Source organism: Microcebus murinus, chromosome 14 (assembly GCF_040939455.1).
Source record: "Microcebus murinus isolate Inina chromosome 14, M.murinus_Inina_mat1.0, whole genome shotgun sequence".
Classification (NCBI taxonomy): domain Eukaryota; kingdom Metazoa; phylum Chordata; class Mammalia; order Primates; family Cheirogaleidae; genus Microcebus; species Microcebus murinus.
In genome coordinates, this window is record NC_134117.1 from 78,366,261 (window position 1) to 78,394,002 (window position 27,742).

The following is a 27,742-nucleotide window of genomic DNA, read 5'->3' on the forward strand; positions in this document are numbered from 1 at the left end:
GAATGCTGATGGGATTTTAATAGGTATTGCATTGTATCTGTAGATCAGTTTGGGTAGTATAGACATTTTGATGATATTGAGTCTGCCGATCCACGAGCATGGTATGGATTTCCATCTGTTTACATCCTCTGCTATTTCCTTCCTCAGTGTTTCATAGTTCTCCCTGTAGAGGTCTTTTACGTCCTTGGTTAAGTATATTCCTAGGTACTTTAATTTCTTTGTTGCTATTGTGAAGGGAATTGAGTCTTTGATTTGGTTCTCAATTAGATTGATGTTGGCATATATGAATGCCTCTGATTTCTGTGTATTGATTTTGTATCCTGAGACTTTACTAAATTCATTGATCAGTTCCAGGAGTTTCTTGGTTGAATCTTTGGGGTTTTCTAGATACAATATCATATCATCAGCAAACAGTGAAAGTTTGATCTCTTCTGCCCCTATTTGGATACCTTTGATTCCATTTTCCTGTCTGATTGCTGTAGCCAAGACTTCCAGCACTATGTTGAACAGAAGTGAAGATAGTGGGCAGCCTTGTCTGGTTCCAGTTCTAAGTGGGAATGATTTCAATTTTTCCCCATTCAGTATGATGTTGGCTATGGGTCTATCATATATGGCTTGTATCATTTTTAGGTATGTCCCTTCTATGCCTATTTTCTTAAGTGTTTGTATCATGAAAGGGTGTTGAATTTTGTCAAAAGCTTTTTCTGCATCTATTGAGAGAATCATGTGGTCTTTGTTTTTGCTTCTGTTTATGTGGTGAATTGCATTTATAGATTTACGTATGTTGAACCATCCCTGCATCCCTGGGATGAAGCCCACTTGGTCGTGGTGGATTATTTTTTTGATAAGTGTCTGGATTCGGTTAGCTAAGATTTTGTTGAAAATTTTTGCATCTATATTCATTAGGGATATTGGTCTGTAGTTTTCTTTTTTTGTTGCATCCTTTCCTGGTTTTGGTATCAGAGTAATATTTGTTCATAAAAGGTGTCGGGGAGGTTTCCATTCTTCTCGATGTTGTGGAATAGTTTCTGCAAGATAGGTACTAGTTCTTCTTTTTAAGTGTGGTAAAATTCAGGTGTGAAGCCATCTGGAGCGGGACTTTTCTTTTTAGGGAGATTTTTAATTGCTATTTCTATTTCAGCTGTTGAGATTGGTCTGTTCAGGGAATCTATTTCTTCCTGGTTGAGCTTAGGGAGGCTGTGTGTTTCTAGAAATTTGTCCATTTCCTCCACATTTTCCAGTTTGTGTGCATAAAGATCTTTGTAGTATTCATAAATTGTATCTTGTATCTCTTTGGGATCAGTTGTCATATCTCCTTTTTCATTCCTGATGGAGCTTATTAGAGATTTCTCTTTTCTGCTTTTCATTAGCTTAGCTAATGGTGTGTCAATTTTGTTTATTTTTTCAAAGAACCAACTTTTTGTTTTATTAATCTCCTGAATAGCTTCCCTGTTTTCAATTTCATTTAGTTCTGATTTGATCTTGTTGATTTCACTTCTTCTGCTGGGTTTGGGGTTGGTCTCTTCTTCTTTTTCCAGCTCTTTGAGTCTTTTCATTAGATTGTCTATTTGTGACCTTCTTGTCTTTTGGTTATAGGCATTTATGGACATAAACTTTCCTCTCAGAACTGCTTTAGCTGTATCCCAGAGGAGTTGATAACTTGTCTCTCCATTGTCGTTTTCTTTATAGAATTTTTTTATTTCTGTCTTGATTTCTTCATTTATGAAGTAATCATTTAGTAGGAGGTTGTTTAATTTCCACGTTTTTGTGTAGAAATGTGAGTTTCTGTTAGGGTTGATTTCTACTTTTATTCCACTGTGATCTGAGAAGTTACATGGTATGATTTCTATTTTTTTAAATTTCTTGAGGGTTACTTTGTGTCCTAGGATATGGTCAATCTTAGAGAATGTCCCATGAGCTGATGAGAAGAACGTATATTCAGTGGATTTTGGGTAGAATGTTCTGTAAATGTCAGTCAGACTCAATTGTTCTAGAGTTTTGTTTAAGTCCATTATTTCTTTATTAATTTTCTGTTTGGAGGATCTGTCTTGTGCCGTCAGTGGGGTGTTGAAATCTCTGGTGATTATGGAGTTGCTATTAATCCATTTGCTTAGCTCCAGTAAGGTTTGCTTTATGAATCTGGGTGCACCTAAGTTGGATGTATATATATTTAAAATTGTTATCTCTTCTTGTTGAACTGTGCCCTTCACCATTATATAATGACCCTCTTTGTCTTTCACTACTTTTGTTGCTTTAAAAACTAAATCGTCTGAAATTAGAACTGCCACACCAGCCTTCTTTTGGCTTCTATTTGCTTGGAATATTGATCTCCACCCTTTTATTTTTAGTCTATATGCATCCTTGCAGGTTAGATGTGTTTCCTGAAGACAGCATATACTTGGCCTGTATTTTCTTATCCATTCAGCCAGCCTATGTCTCTTGAGTGGAGAGTTTAAGCCATTTACATTTATTGAGAGAACTGATAGGTAAGGTAGATTACTGATCATTCTGTTGGGTTGGATGTTGTTGCTATGATTTCTGTCTTGAGCCATTGTAATATCTTGCCTTTAATATCTTTGGGTTTTGGTTGTTTTTATATTCATGGGTTATTATTATGATGTTCCATGTGTAATGCTGTTTTAAGTACTTCTTGTAGGGCTGGTCTTGTCTTGGTGATTTCTCTGAGCCTTTGCTTGTCTGAGAATGTTTTTATTTCTCCTTCATATATGAAGCTTAGTTTTGCAGGGAATAATATTGTAGGCTGGGCATTGTTTTGTTTCAAAAGAGTGAGAATGGGGCCCCATTCTCTCCTTGCTTGTAAAGTCTCATGAGAGAAGTTTGATGTTATTCAAATTGGCTTTATCTTGTATGTTACTTGCTTCTTTTGTATTATAGCTCTTAGAAGGGCCTCTTTAGTTGATACTTTGGTCAGTCTGATGACTGCATGTCGTGACGTCTTCCTGTTTGCATTGAATTTCCCAGGGGTCCTCTGAGCTTCTTGAACTTGTATATCAAGATTTTGAGCAAGGCCTGGGAAATTTTCCTCTATTATATCTTCAAACAGCTTGTCCAACCCTTGAGTGTTGTCTTCTTCCCCTTCTTGTAACCCTATGACCCTCACATTAGGTTTCTTCACATAATCCCACAGCTCTTGTAGGCTTTGCTCTTTTCTCTTGTTTCTCTGCTCTATTTCTGTGACTGATTTATTTAATTGGAGGGTGTTATCTTCAAGCTCTGAGATTCTTTCTTCTGTTTGATCTACCCTGTTCTTGAGACTTTCCACTATATTTTGTAGTTCCTTGAATTGATTCTTCATTTCCAGGAGTTCAGTTAAAGTTTTCTTCATTGTGTCTATTTCTTTTCTCTTATCCTGGAGGCTTTTTGTGGTTTCTTTGTGTTGGTTATTGAGTTGTTGTTGCAGCTGGGTGAGTGTTCTTATGATCCACATACGAAATTCCTCTTCTGTCATATTGGTTGCCTGATTTTGGTTGGTGTCCGTTTCTAGGGGCCTGGTGCTCCTCTTTGGGGGTGTGTTTTCCGTTTGGTTCTTCATATTTCCTGAGTTCTTTCGCTGATTTCTTCCCATGTTGTTCAGTTGTTGTTTCTTTCCTTAAGTTATTGTTTGGGTATTCACACACCTTGTTTAGTTTCTGAGGTGTTAGGTGGTGTCTGTGGGTGAAATTGGACCACTCCCTGTATGTTGAGTCAGTTGGTGCTGTGGAAAGGCTGTGCAAGATGCCGTCCCTGTCAGTAGGTGGCGTTTGCTTGGAGGAACAGGCTATGCTGTTGATTTTGTGTCCTGTTATCAGCTCTTGTTCTGGCCGGAGCTGGGTTGGGTAAGCCTGCCCTCAGGCAGTTAGCAGGGGTCAAAGTTCTGTCCTCTGCTTCCAGGAAAAGCTGTCAGGGTGGGGCTGGAATGGTCCTGCTCAGCCAGAAAGTCTGGGTGTGGGGGTGGGGCTGTCTGAGACCCGCAGTCTGGAGGGGGCCTCGCTTCTTTCCACCCTCCCCAACTCCACAGCTACTCCTGGGCCTCTGCCTGCAGGCCAGACCACAAGCCACCAGGTCTCCCCGGACTGCGATGCCGGCGGGGAGGTTCCCTGCACAGGAACGCCACCTGGGTTGCGTGCACGGCCTCCTCCTAGGAGGAGGGTTGCCCTCTAGGAAGCTGATCCGCCCCTGGAGGCACACACACCTCAGTAGGCTGTTCACATATAACCCTTCTGTGCCCCATGCAATGCTAGCCCTCGGTGCCGGGGATCTGGTCTGCAGGTCCAACCTCTGGGTCCCAGAGTTCAAACTGTATCCCCACCAGGGTGAGGAGTGCCGGTCCGAATTCACCCACAAGGAGCCCAAGCTGGGTGTATGTCTCTCAGCCTCTTAGTCGGCACCGTTCTTCTGGAAACACCATGCCAGCGGCACCTGGGAGGGCGGGCGGGTAGGGAGCTCACAGTCTGAGTTCCCCTGAGTCAGCTGTAGGGTCCCAAAAGGGAAGGTCCCGTTCCCTGGAGGTGCCTCTGGCTGGTGGCTGTATTGTCTCTCTGGGCAGCCGCGGGTAGGGTGGGCGGAGGGGAGGAAGAGGCAATATGGCGCCTGCCGCGCGGCTCGGGTCTGTGCACACGGAGGTGCCCGGAGGAAGTTGGGAACCTGGTGCCACGTCTGCTACAGGCTCACCGCTGGCTGGCGGCGGCCGTCTGTGGGCTGATGTCCGCAGGTCTCTCCACCCGCTGGGGAGCTCACCAGCAGTCCGAAATGAAGGGGAGGGGAAACAGCAAATCCACCTACCCTTGCCGCTGGTCTCCGGGCTGCTCCGGTGGTCTCATCCTCCAGTTCTCCTCCGCAGCCTCCTCCTGTGGAGTCTCCCGGGGTCTCAGGTACCCCTCCTTCCGGCCCTCATCCACTGTATGCTTGTCTTCTTGCTTCTTTCCTCTAATTTCTGCTAGAATCTATCTTTTCTGCAGAGACACTCTGTCTGGCGGTGTTATTCGTCCGCCATCGTGCTGCACCCCCTTGATTATTATATTCTTTTATCTTATTTTCTATTTATTATTTTTCTTTATGATATCCTTCTTTCTACTTCCTTTGGGTTTCCTCATTTTTTTTGTTTAGCCTATGTGATTAAATACAAAACTCATTTTTCTCTGATTTTTTTGTCATTTTCATAAACATATTTAAAACTATAGATTTTGCCTTCAAACACAGCTTCAGATACTCTGCATTAGTTTTGGTATGTTGTTCCTTTGTTGATATAAGATTTATTCATATATTATAATAGTTCATACTTTCTCTTTGATTTCCTTTTTAACACACATTCAGGAATGCACTTTTTAGTTTCCAAAGTGCTTATTTACTGTATTTTTTACTGATTTTATAATATGCCATGTCACAAAATATCTAAATTATATTTAAGGGTACCATGATATGAGAAACAATACTCTAATTTCTCAATACTGAGTTCAGAAAAATTTCTCCCTTGGCTACTTATCTGAAAGATTCTGCACAGAGAATTAACAAAGTAATTAGCAACATTCATATAATAAACCCAGGAATGAGTTTCCTTGGGGTGGTTCATACTATGTTCTTCAATAAAGCCTACATCAACTTTCTACATTGATTTTACACAAGTAGTTAAAGTGAGACTTTGTAACACAGTATTCTTTAATCAAGAAGTAGACTCTGAAACACAGAAGATTATGTTCTATAGATCTTCATATATAGGTTCTGCAGGTTGTATGTATTTAGGATTAATTTAAAGAGTACTTTCTTGGGTAATATGGCAGTTAGGAACAAAGGAACTGCTCCATAATCAATTCCCTGAGGATAATCCTAGAAGAAGGATCATCTTTGCTATGTTATTTTTTTCAAAGCAGAAGGAAAAGAGATTAATATAAAAGATAAAGTTAAGATGTTTCAAAAATAGGAAAACTAGGTACAAATTTCCCTCATGTAGCTTGCTTTTTCTTATTAAGGCTGCATCTTTCCGTGTGTGTAAGTGCTTTCCATTTGATCAGTTCTTTTCTTGTCTGTGTTCAGTGAAGGATTACAAGAGAGATGACTCTGTTACAGAAGACCTGGATTTCAGGGAGACTTTGCCTTCATCAAGTCAGAAAAAGAAATCAAAGGTAAGACTAAACGGAGAAGGACCTCTGCTAGTGGACTGTGGCTGATGCCTATATCACTGACTGAACTTTCTGGGGAATAGGTATCTATCTTGTTTTCCTCTCTAAACTGATTTCTCAATTCTTTGTCCCCCTGATGTTGAAGGTGACCAAAATAGGGATTTAAAAGAGTGGAACATATTACACTTCTAAAGAAAATCCCTTTCAATGCTTCTCTGAAAATTTTACTTATTTTGGCATTTATTTCATTTTGTGTTACAGAGACACAAAATAAATTTCACATGAAGTATGTAGCACCCTTAAATATATGGATGAATGGACTTTTTCATTGATAGAGATGGCATGGCACAGTGTCTCCAAACTGTGGAAAAGTAGAGGGCAGTAAAAATTCTGTGACAAAACCTCTACCCTCAACACTACCCTCCTTGTGGAGACACTGCCAGGGTTAGAGTACCAAAAAGGGACATGCATTTTCATCTTGTGGGTGCCTTGCATTTTTTTCTCTTATCAAGTCAAAGGAGCTTTGGAATGCCAAGCTTCTGTCCTCGCACTTGATTCCAGCAGCAACAGAGATAAAAGTCAGTACCAAGAACAAATGCTGTGCCCCTACTCCCCCAATTTAGCTGCCACCTCCACCCAAGGTGACCAGGCAGGAGTGCTACTTTTAAGAACAACATTGTAGCTTGTATATTTTCTGGTATAGGAGTGTATCCATTCCTCCTTTATACATAAGGTGGCCATATCAATGTCAACATTGCACCTCTGGCTGGCAACCTCTAGCTCTGAGTGCAGTGTTGGGTTCTCAGTCTGCTACTAGTGCTTTTCTCTGATCAGAATGATTTTCCACTTGAAGTACAGATGATTTGAAAATAAGCAGCTTCACAGAATGCCTCAAGTAGATCCTTTATATTATGTAACCTTGCTTGACTCTCCTCCAAAAGTGAATACATTTTGTGATTTTGTTTTTATTATTATTATTATTACTTGATTTTATGGCTTGGCCTATCTAGGATGAGTTTCAATATCTTTTAAAGTTTTCTTTTAGAAAAGAAGAGCTTAGAATATTCCTGGATGGTTTTTTAGAGCATATTGGGAAAATTAGCTGATTTTATCATAATTTGCTTTTCTTATATTTCATGAAGCCATTAATTTTGTAGCCACTTGATGTCCTTTCAGATATGTCCCCTGTCTAGACTCATAGACTTGTGGGTGGTTAGATTTGGAAGAAATTTAGAGAAATTTTTATTCTAACACTCATTTTAGTGATGGAGTAACTGAGCCCCAGAAAGCCAGAGTAATTTGTGCCTGATTATACAGCTTTTCAGTCACAGAGAAAAGACTAGAAACTAGGCTCTGAGTTCCCAGTATTGCTCTTTTCACTTGTCCTCATAAATCCTTGATGCACACAGTGCAACAAAGCTAACTTAGGCTCCTCGGAAAAAATTATCTTTAATTTGACATTAATTTGATTCAGTGAGCAACCTCTGAAAGACCTTGCATCTTTATAATTTATTGTATTTCCCCCTGTTACTTCTTGGTGTTGTTAGACAAATCACATCTCATTCAGTCAGAGGCATGCTAGAGTCCTCAGTGAGAGTTCAGTTTGAATGCAGCCATCTAGAACAGTTTGCTTCTTTGAAAATATAATCAAGTTGATTTTGAAGTGTGACTTTAAAGATGTTTCAGGTATGAATTGTGTTAGGAATTCTCACTCAGATGATGTCACTTTTTCTAAGTAAATGAGCTGTATCCAGATGACTTTTAAACATGACTCATAGGAGAGAGGAGGGGTCATGTGTGTGTAATAGCACTTTTCCACTTTTCTTCTATCCCATTTTATTCAAAATCACCAAATTCCAATTTTAATTATCCTGAAATTAATTTTTGGAGATTTGTTTTACCAATTAGTGTTGATAAAATAGTTTTCAGGACTAAGTCAACTCTGTAAAGCTCATTTCATTTAATGTATCGGTCAGCCATGTAGTTTAAGAAGAAGGAATCTTAAGGGGACATTTTCCTGAGATATTTCAAAGTAAAAGAATTAAATACATACCAAACAAACACTAACAATAGAGAAATGGGGTAGCTGTGGCATCATCAGACAAAATAGACTTACACGCAAAAAGCATTAAGTATTAAGAGGTCCCTATACAATGCTAAAAGGTTTAGTTCATAAGGAAGATAAAAGAATTCTACATTTATAAGTACCTAATAGCCTCATAATATGTAAATCAGTATTTGACAGAATTATAAGGAGGAATTAATAAATTTACTATGATATTGGGCTAAGATATATATCTCTTCTGCTAATAGATTAGACAGTTGGTTAAGAGTATAGGAAATATTTTTTAAAATTGGCAAGGTGGCATATATATATATGAACATATATAGAACTTAGAAATTAGATAGCATACATTCTTTTAGAGCATACATGGATCATTTATAAAAATTTACCATGTACTAAATTATAAAGTATATCTCAGTTAATGTCAAATAACCTTTATAATACTTACTGTGCTTTCTGACATAAAAGCAATTCAGTAGAGGAAAATCAGAAAAAGTGAAATATACATTTGGAATTTAAAAACACACATTTCTATACTCATAGTCAAAGAAGTAATACTAATGTAAATTTAAAGTATTTAGAGTAGAATATATATCAAAATACTAGATATAAAAACTTGTGGTTTGCTGATTGGGCAGTGCTTAGTAAATATAATCATCTAATCTATATCATTACATTTATAATGTTCTCACCGACAAAATATCTAAGGACAATTGTAAGAAAATATGTGAATTTTCTTTATTGAGAATATTACATCAATACTTTTAATGGACAGCTATATCATATTAATGGATAATAAGACTTAATATTATAAAGATATCAGTTATTCCCAATTTAAATTACAAAATTATTTAACTTAATTTCAACAAAAACCCCAAAGTATTTTTTGTGTGTATGATATTTGATCAACTGATTGAAAAACTGATTTGAGAAAACAGAAGGCCAAGAATAGGCAAGACAATATTAGAAAAAGAAGAAAAATGTGTGTGTATGGTGGATGGGTGACTGGCACTGCAAGTTATTAAGATTTTATAGAGTTATAAAAATTTAGAAACTGTAGTAGCAGAATAGGAATTGGCAGATAAGACTGATGAAACTGTATAGAAAGTACAGTAAAAGACCCATGCATACATGGGAACTTTGTATGTGACAGGTGGCATTGCATATCGGTGATAGAATGGTTTGCTTAGTTGATGGTGCTGGTTATTTCAATAGGAAAAATAAAACTGTATTAGTACCTGCAGGTGAAAGCTAACAAAATCTTTTCTTCTCTGTGGGAAAATGATTTTCTTAGTCTTCTAGTCAGCTGTGTTGGCAGGCAGTATTGGTTATGGTAAAATGACTCCAAGACTGGAAAGGCTGTGATTAGAATGATGAATTTCTTATTGAAGTACAAATGGGGTCTTCTCTGAATGGGGGAAGTCCCTTGCTGCAATTCTCAGAGGTTAGAGTCAAGGGTTGTTATGAGAGATGCCAGGCCCTGTTCAGCATGCAACTTCTAAGCCAGAGTGACTCTTACACTTACCTATGTGGTCTCACTCTCTTACATCTGAGCTGATACTAAGTTTCTTCCAGTGATGCCTGTGCCTAATGCTGTCCTACTATTATGTTGTGGCCCCTCTCCTATATCTTTCTGTAAAGCTCACCGGTGCCAGGTATAGCCTATTGGATCTTGTGAATGTCCTGCTGAATGCAAGATCACTGTTGGGGGTTGAGCAGAGAAAGCAAGGTACACTGTATACCAAAAGTGATTCTAGGTGGGTTAAATACTCAAATAGGAAAAGCAGAACTTAAAATTTTAGAAAAATATATAGAATAATTGATATTTTTTGGCTCAGCATGGAGAAGGAATTTTAAAAATTTATATTTTATATATTATTTTAAATGACAATTAGGATTTAATACATACTGTAATGGTAATGCTATTGCTAAAATATGTTAACTTTATATTTCAGAAAATGCTTATTCATGTTAGGCTAAAAACATAAGTTATATGTTTTGATTTATTACAGCAAAACTAATATGTTTGATTAGAGTGTCATCTTTCTTTTAACATGCTTATTTTAAATAATGACTGTGTGTGGGTCCATATTCTGGAAGAATGGCTGTATTTATGTTTGCACGAGGCATCCAGGGCTAAGAAGTCTTGTGGAATTGAGTAAAACACACACACACACACACACACACTAGCAAGAAATGAAAAGATTAATAAATTTTACAAAATTAAAATTATCACCGAGATACTTCAAAAAGATAAATATGGGGCCTAGGTCGTGACTGGAGATGCTGTATGAGAAACAGAGGCATGAGGTAAGGTGGACAGTTGGACAGAGGCTAGACCATGGAAGGGTGCAAGAACTTTGTATCTTCTTTGTGTTTTTACCCAGAATGCCTCCCTGTGCCTTTGTCTTTCTTCTTCCTTTTCATCTTTTTTTTTTTTTTTTTGAGACAGAGTCTCGCTTTGTTGTCCAGGCTAGAGTGAGTGCCGTGGCGTCAGCCTAGCTCACAGCAACCTCAAACTCCTGGTCTGGAGCGATCCTTCTGCCTCAGCCTCCCGAGTAGCTGGGACTACAGGCATGCGCCACCATGCCCAGCTAATTTTTTATATATATATCAGTTGGCCAATTAATTTCTTTCTATTTATAGTAGAGACGGGGTCTCGCTCTTGCTCAGGCTGGTTTTGAACTCCTGACCTCGAGCAATCCGCCCACCTCGGCCTCCCAGAGAGCTGGGATTACAGGCGTGAGCCACCGCGCCCGGCCCCTTTTCATCTTTTTGGTACATGGCAGTTATCTATAACATACTTTATTTGCTACCACATTAACACCTGTCACTTGTAATGACTTTTATGCTTGTTTATTATCTATCTCCCTGTGAGAATATATACATTCCACAAGGGCAGACCACTTGCCTCCCTTGTTTACTATTTTGTATTCAGCACTTAGAATAATGTCTGTACATACTGGGCTCTCAGAAAGAATGGTCAAATGAACAAGTACATTAATTGAAGTAGAACTGAGGGCTATTAATTACTGAATATTTATTTTAATGGGACTTTTTTCCCTCTGCTTAAATTTGATGTTGTTCACTATTGAGTCAGATACAGTACAAGAGGTTGCAAATGTATCAAAGTGGACTGCACTGGGTAGTGCAAAATCTCATGGTGGGGACTTATTTAGAATTACTGAATTAGATGGTACAAGTACTAAAAAAAGACAAATATAGTGCTAGGAATTTTATATTTGTAGTAAACTAAATGTGGTAAGCACTAATTATAAGTATTTCCTCTGGGCTGTAATAATAAACCTATTTTTTTTTAAATGGAACTGTAAAATTCACTTGAAAAATAAATTGAGTGGTTCAATTGATTTTTGATAAATAAACAGAGTCTAGATAATACTCTAGACTCTGTTTTGACAGATTAGAGAATTTTTAATAGGGAGATATATATTTTGAGTGATTTTCTAGGAGTAGAAGTTAAATTATGTGATTATGGTTTTAATTACATTATTGTATACCTTATTGTTCTTTTTAAGAATCTGTTGAAATCATATTTCTTTTAAACTATATTTCCCTAAAAGCGTGCCTTTCTTATGCCTATAGGTTTTGGGAAATGAAGCTAACTCAAAGAAGGTAAAAAAACTCTCTCTTCAGAAAATCCCACATGATAACTATGAGTATTCTTCTGAAGAGGCTTCAGAAAGGTATAACTAATATGCTTGCTCAGTGAATTCTCTGTTTATGCTCCTTATATTCATAGGTAGCCACTGAATGGAGACAGCGAATTATGGCCTCAAATGTTTGATTAACTTTTCAAGATACAGCTTTTTGCAAACCTGATCTAGTTTGCTTAGAAATATGATGTATTTATGATCTCACAAATGTGACAATTAAGAAAAAAACCATATTCTTGAAGGATTTAATTTTTCTATCATTTCAATAGTTATACAGCTTCAAAGCCTTTGCAAATGTGCTCGTAGCTCTTGGAGGGGACAGTGTACTTAAATTTTATTAGCAATTCATTCTGTTTTCAGAAAGAAAATGACACGCTAGAAACAATAGGACTATTAGTGTAGTGAGTTCTTGGTATTATATATAAAAAAATAGTACTAAAGAAAAGTAAATTTCCATTAGGAAAACAAAAGAAACAGCAATTTCATGCTTACCTTGAAATTGAGGTATTATAAGCAAAAACTTATCAAATAAGGAAACATTTTGTTAAGCCATATTTTCTTAGAGATTTATCAGTAATATTATCTATACTCACTGGAATAGCACTATATAAAAATGTACATATTCTTTTTATTGTGTGTTATATACATGTGTATGTATAAAATTTGTATATACGACTTTCAGAAGTGCATTAAGTGAACAAATAAATAATAGTAATTTGAATGGGATTTTGAGATTCTGTTAATACATACTAAGCACTGTATACCAATACAAAATATTACATATTTCTTGCTCTTTAGTTCACAGTTTAATTTAGGGAAACAGAAGTATAAAAGACAAATTTAAGTACAATGTAGTAAATATTATTTTAGTGTCAAAATCCAAAGACTGTGAGTACAGAAGACATCGAACTATGCATGAGGGGAGTTTCTCATTAGCTTCTTTGAAGAAGATCTATTTTGATTGAATTTAGGATTTAATTAAATAAAAACCTAGCAGGTTAAAAGGAAAGAAAGAAAATTTCATGCTGGGGGAAGAAGTCTGAGCAAAGGCAAGGAGCTGTGGAAATATTAATGGCGAGAAATATTCGGTGTCAAGAGTTGTAGGGTACCTGTGAGTTGGAATGCCAGGAAGCTGGAGGAGATGAAAGCTAGAGCCAAAAAAATAGTGTGGGCTAGCCTGTGAAGGAACTCAGTATATGTGAAGCTGAGCATGCGTTTTATTCAGTCTGTTAAAATGAAAGTGAAGCACAGGTAGAGGCTTTTTGTTTTATTCAGGCATCTATGTGTCTCTCTATCTGATCTACCTATTATAGAAGGAGGATTGCTGGTAGGAAGGCAAGGATAGCTGAGAGTGACAGGATATGAAGACCAATTAAATGTTTACAATAATCCAAGAAAAGAGAAGGAGAAAAGAAGAAGAAACCTGAAAACCCACAGAAGTAAAATAAAAATGCATTTATTTTGCTGAGGTCAAAGCATAATAAAGTGCATGCAGGAAATTAATAGAAATGATGAAAAAGGCAAGGGCCAAATGGACAACATCCTAAACTTGATTGGGATCTGAGAAGGTGGGGACTTGATTTATCCTGAAGGTGATAGGCAGTTGTAATTAAATTTGTATTTTAGGAGAATTTTCTCTAGACATTGAATAAAGTCAAATTAGGAGGCTTTTGCTAAGTGGGGCTGTGACTGAAAGTGCAACAATGGCCAAGTAGGTAGCATTAGTGAGTGAATTGAGAAGGGAGAGGTTGGAAAGGAAAACAGAAAGTGAGTATGGGCTAGTATTTGAAAATCTGTTAGCAGTTACTAACTAGACGGAGGGAGAGAGTTTAAAGGGTTTCTTATTTTTAAGATGAGAGACAACTGAGTGAGTATTCTTATGATATGAAATTATTTGGAGATAGGGAAAGATTCATTATATATTTAAGAAAAAGATAATATACAGAAAAATGTTTCCAAGGAGGCAGAAGGCATGGGGTCGAGAGCATGGAAAGGCTAATTCTGAACCAAGGAGAAAGCAGGAAATAATGAAGACATTGATGCATTTAGGTAAATGTTTTAAAATAAGTAACTTGAAAGAGTTCCTGCTTTCTGACTTGCATTTTTTATAACAGAAGGGGCTGCATTTCTACTAAGGCAGAGGATTAAGATAAGGACTTCAAGAGGGTGGTGTCATGAAATTATTAATAGTTGCCATGGAGAAATGGTAGAGGAAACCAGCCAGGGATACACCTATACCTTGTTTTCCAAATGGCTCTCTGCTGATATTAGAAATCCCAGCCACTCTAGTACTTCTCACCCACAGCCTAGGTAAAGGAGGAGAGAAGGTGAGTAGGTGCATGGATTTGAGGTGACTAGTTTGCAAGCCAGGTAAAAGTGGGAGGAGATGGAGTTTATGATCAGACATTGGGATTTTGGAATTATCTCAGAAGTGAGCCAGTTTCGGGTGATGACTATGGGAGTGGGAGGCTGAACTGAAATGGAGGTATCGATTGAATAATTAATAGAGATTATCAGGGATTCTTTCTTAAATGTATATATTCTTTGAAACCATGGAAAATATACATCTTTCTTTTCTAGTGAGAGTGATCACAGTGTGTGGACTCCTCATGGCTCCCTAGGAAGAGACAGGTGGAGCAGCGAGTATGGTGGCTCTGCAGGACCATCTCAGACTGTCTCCCCTCTGCTTTCTGGTATGACATCATCCTATTTGGAGGAGCAAATTTGGGAAGGGCTCTATTTTAGGGATATGCACAAAGATATTTCTAATATGAATGAAGGAAAGAACTAGGAAAAACTTTTTAAAAATGGGAAAATGTGTTTTCTAGGATTTTTTTTCAATAAAGAAAAATATTCCATATTTCACATTCATAAAGGCAAATTTCTGCCCTTTTTCAAGTATTTTAATGGATCAAACATGTCAATTTAATAAAATGATCCACTTGAATTTTCTTAAACTGGAAGTTATAGATTTCTATAGATTTGAAAAATATGACCTGCTTCCTCATTTCCTTAAATTAATTTGTTGCAAAATATATACTTTGTAAGTAAAATAACTTTTTTTGGATTACAAATAGTCACATGTTTATAGGGGGAAAGGAAAATAACACTGAATAATATCCCCAAATTTTGTGTGTATGTGTATTTATATTTACATAAAATATGAACATAGCTATGGACATATGCTTAATATATATATATATGTATATATATATATAAAATTTGTGTTTGAAGTTGAGGAATCACATGTACACCTTAAAAACCTTGGAGATGGAGAGGATTTTAGAGGTCATCTATTCTATCCTCCTATCAAGTATTGGAATTATCTTGTCTAATGACTTTTTTATTTGAAAAATGTCAAATCTAATTAGGACAGTATCATACTATGTAATTATTAAAATTCAGGTCTCATATAAAAATAGTTTACAAGAACATACTTTTATAAACTGAGGTGTAAATTATATACCCAGTAAAATTCACCCTTATAACATACGGTTCTGTGAGCTTTGACCAAAGTTTACCACCACAATCAAGGTATAGTACACTTGTATCAATGCCCACCATACCTCCCACCCCAGAAATTTCTTTTGTGTTCTTTGTGGTCAGTCCCTAACCCCACCACCAGTGCCTGGCAACCAGTAATCTGTTTTTTTTTCTCTTTACTTTTGTATTTTTTTCTCAGTGTCATATAAATGGAATCATAAATATGTAGCCTTTGAGTCCAGCTTCTTTCACTTAGCATAATGCTTTTGATATTCATTTGTGTCATTGCATTTATAAGTATTTAATTTCTTTTTTTGCTGAATAGTATTCCATTGCATGGCTACACCAGTTTGTTTATTCATTCACCAGTTGGAGGACATTGGGTTTCCATATTTTGGCAATTATGTGTAAAAGTCTGCAAACATTCAGATACTAGTATTGTGTAAACATAAGTTTCCATTACTTGCAGGTAAATATCTAAAAGTCGGATTGCTGGGCCATAAGTGTATACTAGACAAACTGTTTCAAAGAAGCTGTACCAATATTACTGGTTGCTTTTTACTACTTTTTTTCCTTCTCTTTTTTGCCTTTGTGTTACAGTTAAGGTCATTTTCTGTCAACCTATCTTCAATTATTGATTATTTTCTTGGCTGTGTTGAGTCCACGAGTGAACCCATTGAAAGCATTCTTCATCTCTGCTACTGTGTTTTTGTATATAACATGTCCACTTGTCACTGTCTTATCAATTGTGTCTACATTCACATTCCCGATGTGTTCATGCATTTTGTCCACATTTTTCACAAGAGCTCAAACATGTTAATCATAATTATTTAAAGTTCTCCTTCAGATAATTCTGACAGATGGATTGTTGCTGATTTCTTTCTGTTGATTGCCTTGTTTATTGACAGTGGTTTCATTGTTTCTGCTGCTGCCGCTGCTTCTTTGTGTCTCATAATTTTTGATTGAGTGTTGGTGTTGGGTATAGAAAAGTAGAGATTGAGGTAAATAGAATTTATGCCTAGAAATAGTCATGCCTATTCCTCTGGTTGGCCATTAGTACAGGTTCTTGATTTAGTGTATTTAGGACATGAGCTGGATTTTGGTTTCGTATTGCTGTCATTACTTACAGTGAACCACTGGCTTAGAACTCTTCAAGAATTAATTGTGCTTTGGGCAGCAGCTGGGGTTCTAGAGAGTTTGTCTTGACCTTCCTGTTCCATCAGCTTTAGGCCTTCCCTGTGTGCCTGTGCTTCGTCAGGGCTGCCTCTCCTTGCCTTTCGCCAGCAGGGAACTGGTGCTGCCTACATGGCAGGGAGGGCCGGGCGTTCTTTGTCGTCCCAGTCCAGTCTCAGCCTTAGGCAGGCCCTCTGTTCCTGGTTCTCGGTGGTGGGGCTTTGTCGCTGATCCTGCCCCTTCTCGTGGCATCTGCACGCTGCCTTCTACCTTTGGTAGGTCCACTGTGGGAAAGGGTTTCCTGCTCCATGCTTAGTGCAGTGGTAGGAGGTCTGCGATAGCTCTGGCGTGGAACCCTGGGCTCAGGACTGTTTCCTGCCCCTCCTCCAGGAGCAGAGGGGTTTTGTCTGTTCTTTTCCTGTTGCTCTTCCTCCTGCAGTTTAAGGCTTTTATTCTATGGGGGAGATAGGTCCAGGTGGGGCTTTAATGCATTTTCAGTGATGGCATAGGTCCTCTCCTCCAATCCTACCTACAATCCTACCGGAGGGAACAGTTCTTCCCATCTGCTCTGCTCCTAGTCCTTCTTATGAGGACCCACTGGACATGTGTGAAGGTGAGTCTGCAGATGTGTTTGTGTCTGTGGCACTTGCTGCTCTGCACTGTCTCGTGTTCCCACCCCAGTCATCAGCAACAGGTGAAGTTTTCCATCTGAATCCTCCTTTCCCATCTGTATAGTGCCTGGCATCTCTTTCTCCTTTGAGCTGCCACACGTGCACCAGTGTTCATGCCTTGTCCTTAAATTTCACACTATTTGGTTGCCCTGCAACTTTAGCTTTCTGATGGGTTCAATGAAATTTTGATTTAGTGTTTTTTTTCAACTTGTATATATTGTTAGGGTGAGAGTTACATTCACGCTAGCTCTCTACATTGAAGGCAGAAGTGGAATTTTTAATATAAATATGTTTTTAAAATAAAATAACATTTGTTTGTAAACATATCTTTTTAATAAACATATAGTTACACACTACAATTTTAAAAAGCTAAATAATACTTCATTGTATGGCTGCATCATAATCTATATAGCCAATCTCTTCTTGGACATTCAGAGTAGTTCTTTTGAAAATATTATAATATATAGTGCAATGACAAACTTATATAGAGCTGCATCTTTGGGAATACTCTAACATTGAATTGAGAAAAAGAAGGAAAACTTTATTCAAACTGCTACTGTTGCAACTACAGTGAGAAGAGCACAGTCTAAAAAAAGTATCTGGCCAAGCAAGTGGTGTTCAGGTGTTTTAAAGGAAAAGGGGTGACATTCTGAATCACAGAGAAACCAGAAACTCACAGTCAGCATATCCAGGGCTGTTGTTTTTAGTTCTACTGGTGTTCAGATTGGATGACTAATGGTTTTGTTTAATTTTGCTTTATTACGGCCTCTGAATAGCAATTTATGCTGGTGTTGTATGAAGTATGTTTATTTTCAACAGGGAATACTATGGCCTGTTAGAGTGAGATCAGTTCCCTTTTCTTTCTCGATATCCTCCTTTTGAGTTTCAGTTTGGGACTCAGGATAGGTTTCTCCTGGGGTCTGTTATTGAGGTCTATACTGACAAAGGATTAATGCCCAGAAAAATATATAAAGAACTACATATTAATAAGTAAAAGGCAACTAAATAGAAAAATAAGCAAGAGATATTAACAGGTACTTCACAGAGGAGGAAGTATAAAAAAAGTGGTTCAACCTAATTGTGAATCAGGGAAGTGAAACTTTAATCACAGTGAATAATTTAAATCACTATTTAAAATTGTGATAATACTCAATATGGTATGTGGCATGATAGAAACCATTCTAGAAAATCATTTTGTATTTCTTTAGTATGCATCCTTTATACCCTAGCAGTTCTCTTCCTAGTTATTTAGCTTAGAGAAACTCTTTCTCTTTTATACCAGAATACATATATAAGAATGTTCCCACTGGGCCTATTTGTAATGTCCTTAAACTGTATAAAACTCAGATACCCTTCACTCAGATACCCTAATTTACACTACATGGATAAAATAGATGTGGTATATTTGTATGATGTGAAGATGAATAAATTCAGAGGTAGTTTCAGAAAAAAAATAATCAATATTTAAAAGAAAATATGATTAATCAATATAAATTCCAAAATATGCAAAACAACATATTGGTAAACAAAGCAAATAAAATAAAATGAATGATAACACAATTCAGAATAGTGATTATTCCTGAAGGAGAAGGACAATGAGGTCAGGGAAAGGTACACCAGAGGCAAAGGATAATCTTTTAAATTGGATAGTATAATACATTAAAGATTTTTTATGGTATTGATATTTTTGTGATATTAAGTCTTTCAGTCCATGAACATGAGGTATCTTTTATTTCTTTCAGCAATGTTCTGTTGTTTTCATTGTACCCCTTTGATTAACTCCAAAGTATTTTATTCTTTTTTGTGCTAGTATAAATGGAATTGTTTTCTTAATTTTGTTTTCATATTGTTCATATTAGTGCATATAAATGCAAATAATTTTTGTATGTGACTTTGTATCTTGTACTTTACTGAATTTGTTTATTAGTCTTAATAGTTTCTTTTTTGTGTGTGTGGGGGGAATCTTTAGGGTTTTCTATATATAAGAACATATTATCTGCAAACAGAAATAATTTTACTTTTTGCTTTCCAATTGGATGCCTTTTATTTTTTTTTCTTCTTAATTGTCCTGACTATGATTTCCAGTACTATGTTGAACAGAAGTAATGGAAGAGGCATCCTCACCTTGTTTCTGATCTTAGAGGAAAACTTTTTGATTTTCACCCTTGAGTATGGTGTTTGCTGTGAGTTTTTCATATATGGCTTTTATTCTGTTGAAGTAGTTTTTTCCTACTCCTTGTTTGTTGAATGTTTTTTTTTTTTTTTAATCATGAAAGGGTGTTGAATTTTGTCAAGTGCTTTTTCTGTACCCATTGAGATTTTCCCCTTCATTCTATTTATGTGTTATGTTACATTGATCAGTTTTTTGTGTGTGTGTTGAACTGTCCTTGCATTCCAGGAATAAGTCCCACTTGGTCATGGCATATAATCTTTTTAATATACTGCTGAATATTTGATTTGTTGGTACTTTGTTGAAGATTTTTATATCAATGTTCATAAGTTATACTGGCCTATAGTTTCCTTTTCTTGTGGTATCTTTGTCTGTCTTTATATCAGGATGATACTGGTCTAATAAAATGAGTTAGAAATTGTTCCCTCCTCTTTAATTTTCTGGAACAGTTTGAAAAGGATTGGTGTTAGTTCTTTTAATGTCTGGTAGAATTTACCAGTTAAGCCATCAGGTCCAGGGCTTTATTTTATTGGGAGATGTTTGATTACTGATTCAATCTGCTTACTAGTCATAGGTCTATTAGATTTTCTATTTCTTTGTGGTTTGATTTTGGTAGGTTTTGTGTTTCTACTGATTTTGCCATTTCAGCAAAGTTATCCATTTTTTTTTTTGCTTATAATTGCTCATAATACTCTTATAATCATCTCTTTCATTTCTTTAGAGTTGGTAGTAATGTCCCCATTTTTATTTATGATTTTAGTAATTTGAGTCTTTTCTTGTTTTTTTCTTAGTCCATCTCACTAAAGTTTTGTCATTTTGTTGATCTTTTTTAGGAACTATCTTTTGGTTTCATTGATTTTTTTCTATTATTTTTCTATTTCTATTTTGTTTATCTCCTCTCTAATCTTTATTATTTCCTTTCTTCTATTAGCTTTAAATTTAGTTTGTTCTTCTTTTTCTAGTGATTTAAGTTGTAAAGTTAGTTTGTTTATTTGAGATCTTTCTTGCTTTTTAATGTAAGCATTTATAGCTGAAAATTTCCCCTTTATATCTACTTTTGTAGTATCCCATAAGTTTTGATATGTTGTGTTCTAGTTTTCATTTATTTCCAAGTGTTTTAAATTTACCTTGTGATTTCTACTCTGATCTATTAGTTGTTTAAGAGTGTATTATTTAATTTCTACATATTTGTGATTTTTTCAGTTTTCCTTTTGTTATTGATGTCTATCTTCATATTTTTGTTTGGAGAAGATATCAATCTTAAATATCAATTGATACTTAATCTGTGGCCTATGTATGATAGCTCTATGTATGATCTATCCTGGAAAATATCCTATGTGTACTTGAGAAGAATATGTATTCTGTTTTTGCATAGAGTGTTCTGTATATATCTGTTAAATCTACTTGATTTATTGTGTTGCTCAAGCCCTCTCTTTCATTACTTATCTTCTGTCTGGTTGTTCTGTCCATTATTAAAAATGGGATATTGAAGTCTCTAATTATTATTGTAGAACTGTATATTTGTCCCTTCAATTCTGTCAAATTTTTCTTCATATATTTTGATAGCCTGTTATTAGGTGCACAAATGTTTATCATTGTTATGTGTTCTTGCTGTATCGAAGCTTTTATTAATATATTCTTTGCCATTTGTCACCTTTTTTTTTTTTTTTTGAGACAGAGTCTCGCTTTCTTTCCTAGGCTAGAGTGAGTGCCGTGGCGTCAGCCTAGCTCACAGCAACCTCAATCTCCTGGGCTCAAGCAATCCTCCTGCCTCAGCCTCCCGAGTAGCTGGGACTACAGGCACGAGCCACCATGCCCGGCTAATTTTTTATATATATATATTAGTTGGCCAATTAATTTCTTTCTATTTTTATAGTAGAGACGGGATCTCGCTCAGGCTGGTTTTGAACTCCTGACCTTGAGCAATCCGCCCGCCTCGGCCTCCCAGAGTGCTAGGATTACAAGCGTGAGCCACCGCGCCCGGCCTGTCACCTTTTTTGATTTAAGGTCTATTTTGTCTGATATTAGTATGGCTACTTCTGCTGTTTTGGTTTACTATTTGCATGGAATATCCTTTTTCATCCTTTTATTTTTAATCTATTTGTGTCTTTAAAATGAGTCTTTTGTAGACAATGTACATAGTTGGATCATGTATTTTTTTTTAATCCATTCTGCCAATCTCTGTTTTTCTACTGGAGAGTTGAATCTGTTTACATTTAAAGTAATTACTGACCAGAGGTGGCAACTCACACCTGCAATCCTATCACTTTGGGAGGCTGAGGCAGAATGATTATTTTAGGCCAGGAGACCAGCCTGGGTGACATAGTGAGAACTTGTCTCTATAAGAAACTTAAGAAAGTTAGCTGGGTGTGGGGAACACACTTGTAGTCCTAGCTACTCAGGAGGCTGAGGTAAAAGGATCACTTGGGCCCAGGAGTTTGAGGCTGCAGTGAGCTTGATTGCCCCACTGCACTCTAACCTTGGTGAGACATAGCAAGATCCTGTCTCTAAAAAAAAAATAATAATAAAGATAAGTAACATTACTTTTAAAGAGGGACTTATTTCTGTCATTTTGCTATTTGTTTTTTATATACTTTGTAGCTCTTTTGTCCTTCATTGCTTGCATTACCATCTTTTGTGTTGATTTTTATAGTGAAATATTTATTAATAAAATCTTTTTATATGATTTTGTGTATATTCTTTAGCTATTTTCTTTCTGATTACCATGAGTATTGTATTTAACATCCTAAGAGCATAACACTCTTATATACCATCTTAATTCATTAAGATATACAAACTGTGGTCCTTTGATAGCTCCATCTTTACCCTGTTCATTCATTAATGTCACAAAATTACATCTTTATACATTGTGTGGCCATAAACTAATATTTTTTGGTGCTTTAATTTCTTGTGTAGAAAACAAAAGTTATATGGAGTTACGTGGAGTTATAAGCCAAAGTTATAATACTATAACTGTAATTAGTTTTTAGATTAATAATTTAGAAAAATGTATTAGTCTTTTAAATCAATAGAAAAGTATAGTTGTATACCATTGTTACAATGCTAACTTTTATAATTACTCATGTAACATTGTTACAATAACAGCTTTTATAATTACTCTTTACTGAGATCTTTATTTTTTCATATGGCTTTTTTTCTTTGAGTACTTTAAAAATGTCACTTAATTGTCTTCTGGCTTATATTATTTTTGATGTGGTCTTGGATCTGAGGCTTCATGTCTTTATTTTGGCAAATTCCCAATCATTATCTTTTTAAATATTCTGCCCAATTCTCTTTTATTTGGGAATTCCATTTGTAGGTGTATTAGTCTATTTGATATTGGCCTATAGCTCTTGGATGATCTCTTCTCCCTCAACCCAGTTTTTTTTCTCTTTTTTAATTTGGGTATTCCCTCTTGACCTACTTTGCAGTTCAGTGATTCTTCTCTTGCCTGTATCAAGTCTGCTGATGAGCCCATCCATTGGCATGCTTCATTTCTTACAGTAGTTTTTGTTTTATGCATTTCTACTTGGTTCTTTCTTCCATCTCTCTGATGAAATTTCCCATTTGTTCATACATTTTATCCACTTTTCCCACTAACTTTTAACAAGTTGATTATCAGTATTTTCATCACCTGATATATTTAACATTTATGTTATAACTTGTTCTGGTTCTGTTAATTGCTTTATCTCTTGACTTTTTTTTTCTTTTTCTTCTCTGTGTGCTATATAATGTTTTTGTTGAAAGATGGATATTGTGTAATCTAGAGACTGAAGTAAAATATGGTAGTCCCCTTTTATTCATGTTTTCACTCTCTGCAGTTTCAGTTACCCACAGTCAAGGCAGTCGAAAAATATTGAATGGAAAATTCCAGAAGTAAGCAATTCATAAGTGTTAAATTACATGTTCCTCTGAGTAGGATGATGAACTCTGGCACCACCCCACTCCGTACTGCCCAGGATATGAATTCTCTTTTCTCCCAGCATATCCGTGCCACCTGTGCTACCTGCCCGTTAGTCAATAGGCAGCTGTCTTGGTTATCAGATCTACTGTCATGGTACTGCACTGCTTGTGTTCAAGTAGCAATTGTTTCACTTAATAATGGCCCCAAAGCACAAAAATAGTGATGCTGGAAAATTGGATATGCCAAAGAGAAGACATTAAGTGCTTCCTCTAAATGAAAAGCTGAAAGTTCTTAACTTAATAAAGGAAAGAAAAAAATTGTATGTTAAAGTCACTAAGATCTACAGTAAGAACAAGTCTTCTGTGAAATTGTGAAGAAAGAAAAGAAATCTATGCTAGTTTTGCTGTTGCACCTCAACTGAAAAAGGTATGGACACTGTACATAAGTCTTAGTTAAGATGCAAAAAGCACTAAATTGGTGGGTAGAATACATGAATAGAAATGTCTCAATTGATAGCAATCAGATTCTATACTATCTGCAGTTCCAGGCTTCCACTGGGGGTCTTGGAATATACCCCATGTGGATGAGGGGGAACTGGTGTAGTATATTTCATCTTATGCTCTAGAGTCTGAGGTACCGTGTTTCCCCGAAAATAAGACAGGGTCTTATATTTATTTTTCCTCAAGAAGACATCCTAGGGCTTATTTTCAGGGGATGTGTTATTTTTTTAAGGACAGTACAACAATCTACATTTATTCAAATATAGTTAAGTCATCTTCTTCTGGAACATCATCATAACTCTCCAAACCCCAAATTCCATCCTGAAATTTCTTGCAACTCTATTTCCTTTAGAACCATTGGCCCCAGTCTCTCATGTCAAACAATAGAGCTCTCATGGGGCAGATGAGAAGGGCTGCTCGTCTTCTTTACTGCTCTGTGACAAAATGCATGGGTTGTGCAGATACCCTGTGTAGCCACGCCCATCACTAGGTCTTATTTTCGGGGTAGGGCTTCTATTGTGCAAATGCTTAGAAATCCTGCTAGGGCTTATTTTATGGGTAGGTCTTATTTTCGGGGAAACACAGTATGTAGGAATGGATATGCCTTTTTCCTTAGTAGGTCTTCAGTGTGAGGAGCTGAGTCACTATAGTCAGCAATTGAGCAGGGTTCAGGGTTTGATGTTGCTGTGGTTACTCTCGGTGCACCACCAGCTTCCGATTCCTCTAGTGTTACCTTGAGTGTAGAATGAGAAGTGGTTTGCTAGAGGATTCACATCAGTCGGTTCCCCCTCTGCTTTAGGCCTTCCCACTGTACTTGCACCTCAGAAGAGGCTTCTCACTATGACCCTGTCTACTTCCCAGCAGTAGAGTGCTCTTACTTGTGATTCCCTTGTTGCTAACCTGGTTGGGGGTGATACTCCCTGAGGTCCTTGTTCAGCCTCAGCCTGTGCAGCCTGCGGTGTCCTTGGGTCTCAGGCGGTTCCATTCCACAGGTAGAGGGGGGTGTCTTACAGACTGGGTCCAGGATGCTTTTTCCCTTCTCTGCCCCCAGCGTTAGTGAGCCTTCACCTGTGCTGTGAAGGTGACAGTGTTGGGTACTTTCCCTCAGTATCTTATGCTTTCCATCCATTAGGGAGAGAGGGGAAAGGATCCTGAGTGGGGTTTGTGCCTTTCCTGCAGAAGCTGCCTCTCCTCTCCCCAAGCATGCATCATGAAGGAGGATTTCTCAAGTTCCTCACCCTGTCTCCAGTTTTTCTCCTGAGTTTCTGACAAGGTCCTCACATGCATTATCTTTTCTTTGTTTTTTACCTCTCTTCTCTTCACTAATTTATATACACGTGCCTTTGTTCTATGTCGATAGTTTATTTTCAACTGTTTTATTTCTTACAATGTTTGATTTAATTATAAATTAGTTCTATAATCATGTACTTTTGAATTTTTATTTTCTTTTTTTAGGTCTTCAAACTTATTTTTCACTTCATTCTATTCTCATCTCAATTCTGAACTCTTATTTAAAATAATTTATGTTCTTATTTTTTCTACAGATGTTGCAGATACAGTCAATTTTCTTTTTCTATGTTATCTTGCATTTTATAATGGACTTTTAAATTTTTTGCATGCTGTATTGCATTACTAATTTTTTTCTGTCTGTCATGTGTGATTTCCATTTTGTTCATGAACATGTATAGCTCTATCTCTTTAATGTTGTTAATTGAGCATGAATGATTTCTTCCTGATTCCCAGTCTATTTTCTTGAATCTCATTATCTTGCATTATAAAGTACATTTTGAGGGCTGCATTTTGCCTGAGGACAATTACAAGTGTGCTAAAGGGGTAGGGGGAAAGGAGCACAAAGCTCAAAGGGTGTGGATGAATATTGGGCAGATATTATAGATGCCCTTACTCCACATCAGTCACACACCCCCCCCCCCCCCCGCAGCATTCCTTCCTATATGGCCAGGCAGGAAAACTAAAAGTGACATTTCCAAGACTTGGTGGTAGTTGGTGTGGTCATGACCAGTCATATGCACTTAGCTAGGATGTAAGTACGTAGAGAGGCATCCATTTTGCTGGTAGACACCATAGCAGACATGGCATTCCTGGGTCTCATTATAGCTGAAGTGCTGTGTTACTAGAGTCAACAGTTGGAATGGTGGCTTTCTCACTTCTCCATTGTTGCTAAGGTGGTGTCATCCTGGAGCCAGTGGTTAGAACAATGATCTCTAACGTCCTCAGTTTCCTCATTTTGGCAAAGGCAGCACTTTCTTTGGCAAACCATTCTGCATTGTTGTTCATGCATCATAATGGGGAAAGCATCTGCTTTTTAAGCCTGCCTGATGATGATGCCAGCACCAAATAGCTAGATCAGATCCCTTTCTGTAGACAGGCTGGAATGATTGCCATTATCTACATAGCTAAAGCTTGATCTATATACTTTGATTGAAATTCTTGGACCAGGCTACAAGAAAAAGAAAACAAATTCAAAATCATATTAATGATGAAGAAATATATTTTCCCCTATAATGTAAGTCCAGAAGTAGGAAGGATGCCAGGTTCAATGTGATCAGCTGCTGATGTCATCAGGAAATCAGTTTCTATGTTTTTCACATTTGCTATAGTCAACTCCTTCCTTGTATGGTCATAAGAAGGAAGCCTGTGGTATTAGGGCCTTATGGTTTTTTGTTTATGTCTGGACAGAGGGGTGGGGGTGAGAGAAGCTTGCTTCTCTTTCCCAGAATCCCAGAAGAAACTTCTCCTTGCTTCCCTTTGACCCAAATCATCTGCTACTTCTGAATTATTCACTGGCAAAGGTCTTATTGTGGAATGATCATGAATGGCTTTAACTAACCCTCAGGGTAGAATCAGTGCTGGGGAGTCAATGCCAATATTCACTGTGGTCATTCCGCCTTTTCTTTCCTCTCTGCGCTCTCCCAGCTTTTATTCCAGCAAAGCTAGAACACAATGGGAAGTTGTAAAGGGTTTTCTGTGAAGGGTCAAATGATAATCAAAATGGCTTCTACTCTTGTGAGAATTTTTATCCTCCCTTCTGGGCTACTTGGACATCCTCTAATACTGAGGTTAGAGATATCTGTGAGAAATTGTGGATTTCTGTGAATGTCTATCCCAACCAACAGCCCCTCATCCCTACCCTTACAAAGAGCTTCTGAACACGGAAGCTCCAATACGAGATGCACTGCCCAGTGCTGTGCAGATTCTCAGAAACTTCCATCTTTCTTTTGCTTAATTGCTTCTTATATAATTTTTGCTAATATCAACTTGATTTTTGTAACCTGATTTTTTGCTTTGAAAAGAGATTTTAGAAGTGGTTTCACTCCAACATTTTATGTCAAAAATTTAAAATTTTAAAACATTCTTTTACAAGTGACTTCTAGATTTTATCCATTTTGGCCAATGGACGTTATATATAAAATTTCAGATATTTGGAACATAGACTGTCAACTTGACCTGAAAGATCATCATTTAAAAAAAAATATTTCATGTATGCTATTAAATAGAATGTGCTCTCTTATTATTGGTTATAAGTGCCCATATATATAAGTATTCATATTATAGCCATTATATCATATAGATCCTCTCTATCCTTGGGATGTGTGTATGCGTACATGTGTGTGTTTGTCTGTTTTAGAGAAAGGTGTGAGTTGGACTCCCCATATCTGCTTATCTGAGACTCCAGGGACTTCCAAACACTTGGTCCCAGGGAGGGCAAAAGTTCTCCCTTTTTCCTAATCCAAATCTTGTACTTTCTTGCCTTGGCATAATTGTCAATACATATACCCAATTGACATTATAAAATAGAACACTTCTCATTCTACTTCATCTGTTACATTGATAGCACTGAACAGTTTTCTCCAAGAACAGTGGTTTTGTGTAATTTCAGTGTACATAGCCATGATTTTTCTAAAGCAAAGGCAGTCTCTTTTAAAGTAATAGACTTTTCACCTCTGAAAAAATAAACTTCCATTGAT

At 36.8% G+C, this 27,742-nt stretch overlaps 1 protein-coding gene across 8 annotated transcripts in view; it reads left to right on the forward strand.

Annotated features, from left to right (window-relative positions):
* The window catches only part of LOC142860948 (tyrosine-protein phosphatase non-receptor type 20-like), a 140,856-nt gene that overhangs the window by 58,200 nt on the left and 54,914 nt on the right, over positions 1–27,742 (forward strand). For all 8 annotated transcript variants that reach the window (XM_076010328.1, XM_076010321.1, XM_076010327.1 and 5 more), the window contains 3 exons: positions 6,031–6,119; positions 11,785–11,885; positions 14,436–14,548. In XM_076010328.1, coding sequence (XP_075866443.1) covers positions 6,031–6,119; positions 11,785–11,885; positions 14,436–14,548 — 303 coding nt within the window. The remainder of the gene's footprint in view (positions 1–6,030; positions 6,120–11,784; positions 11,886–14,435; positions 14,549–27,742) is intronic.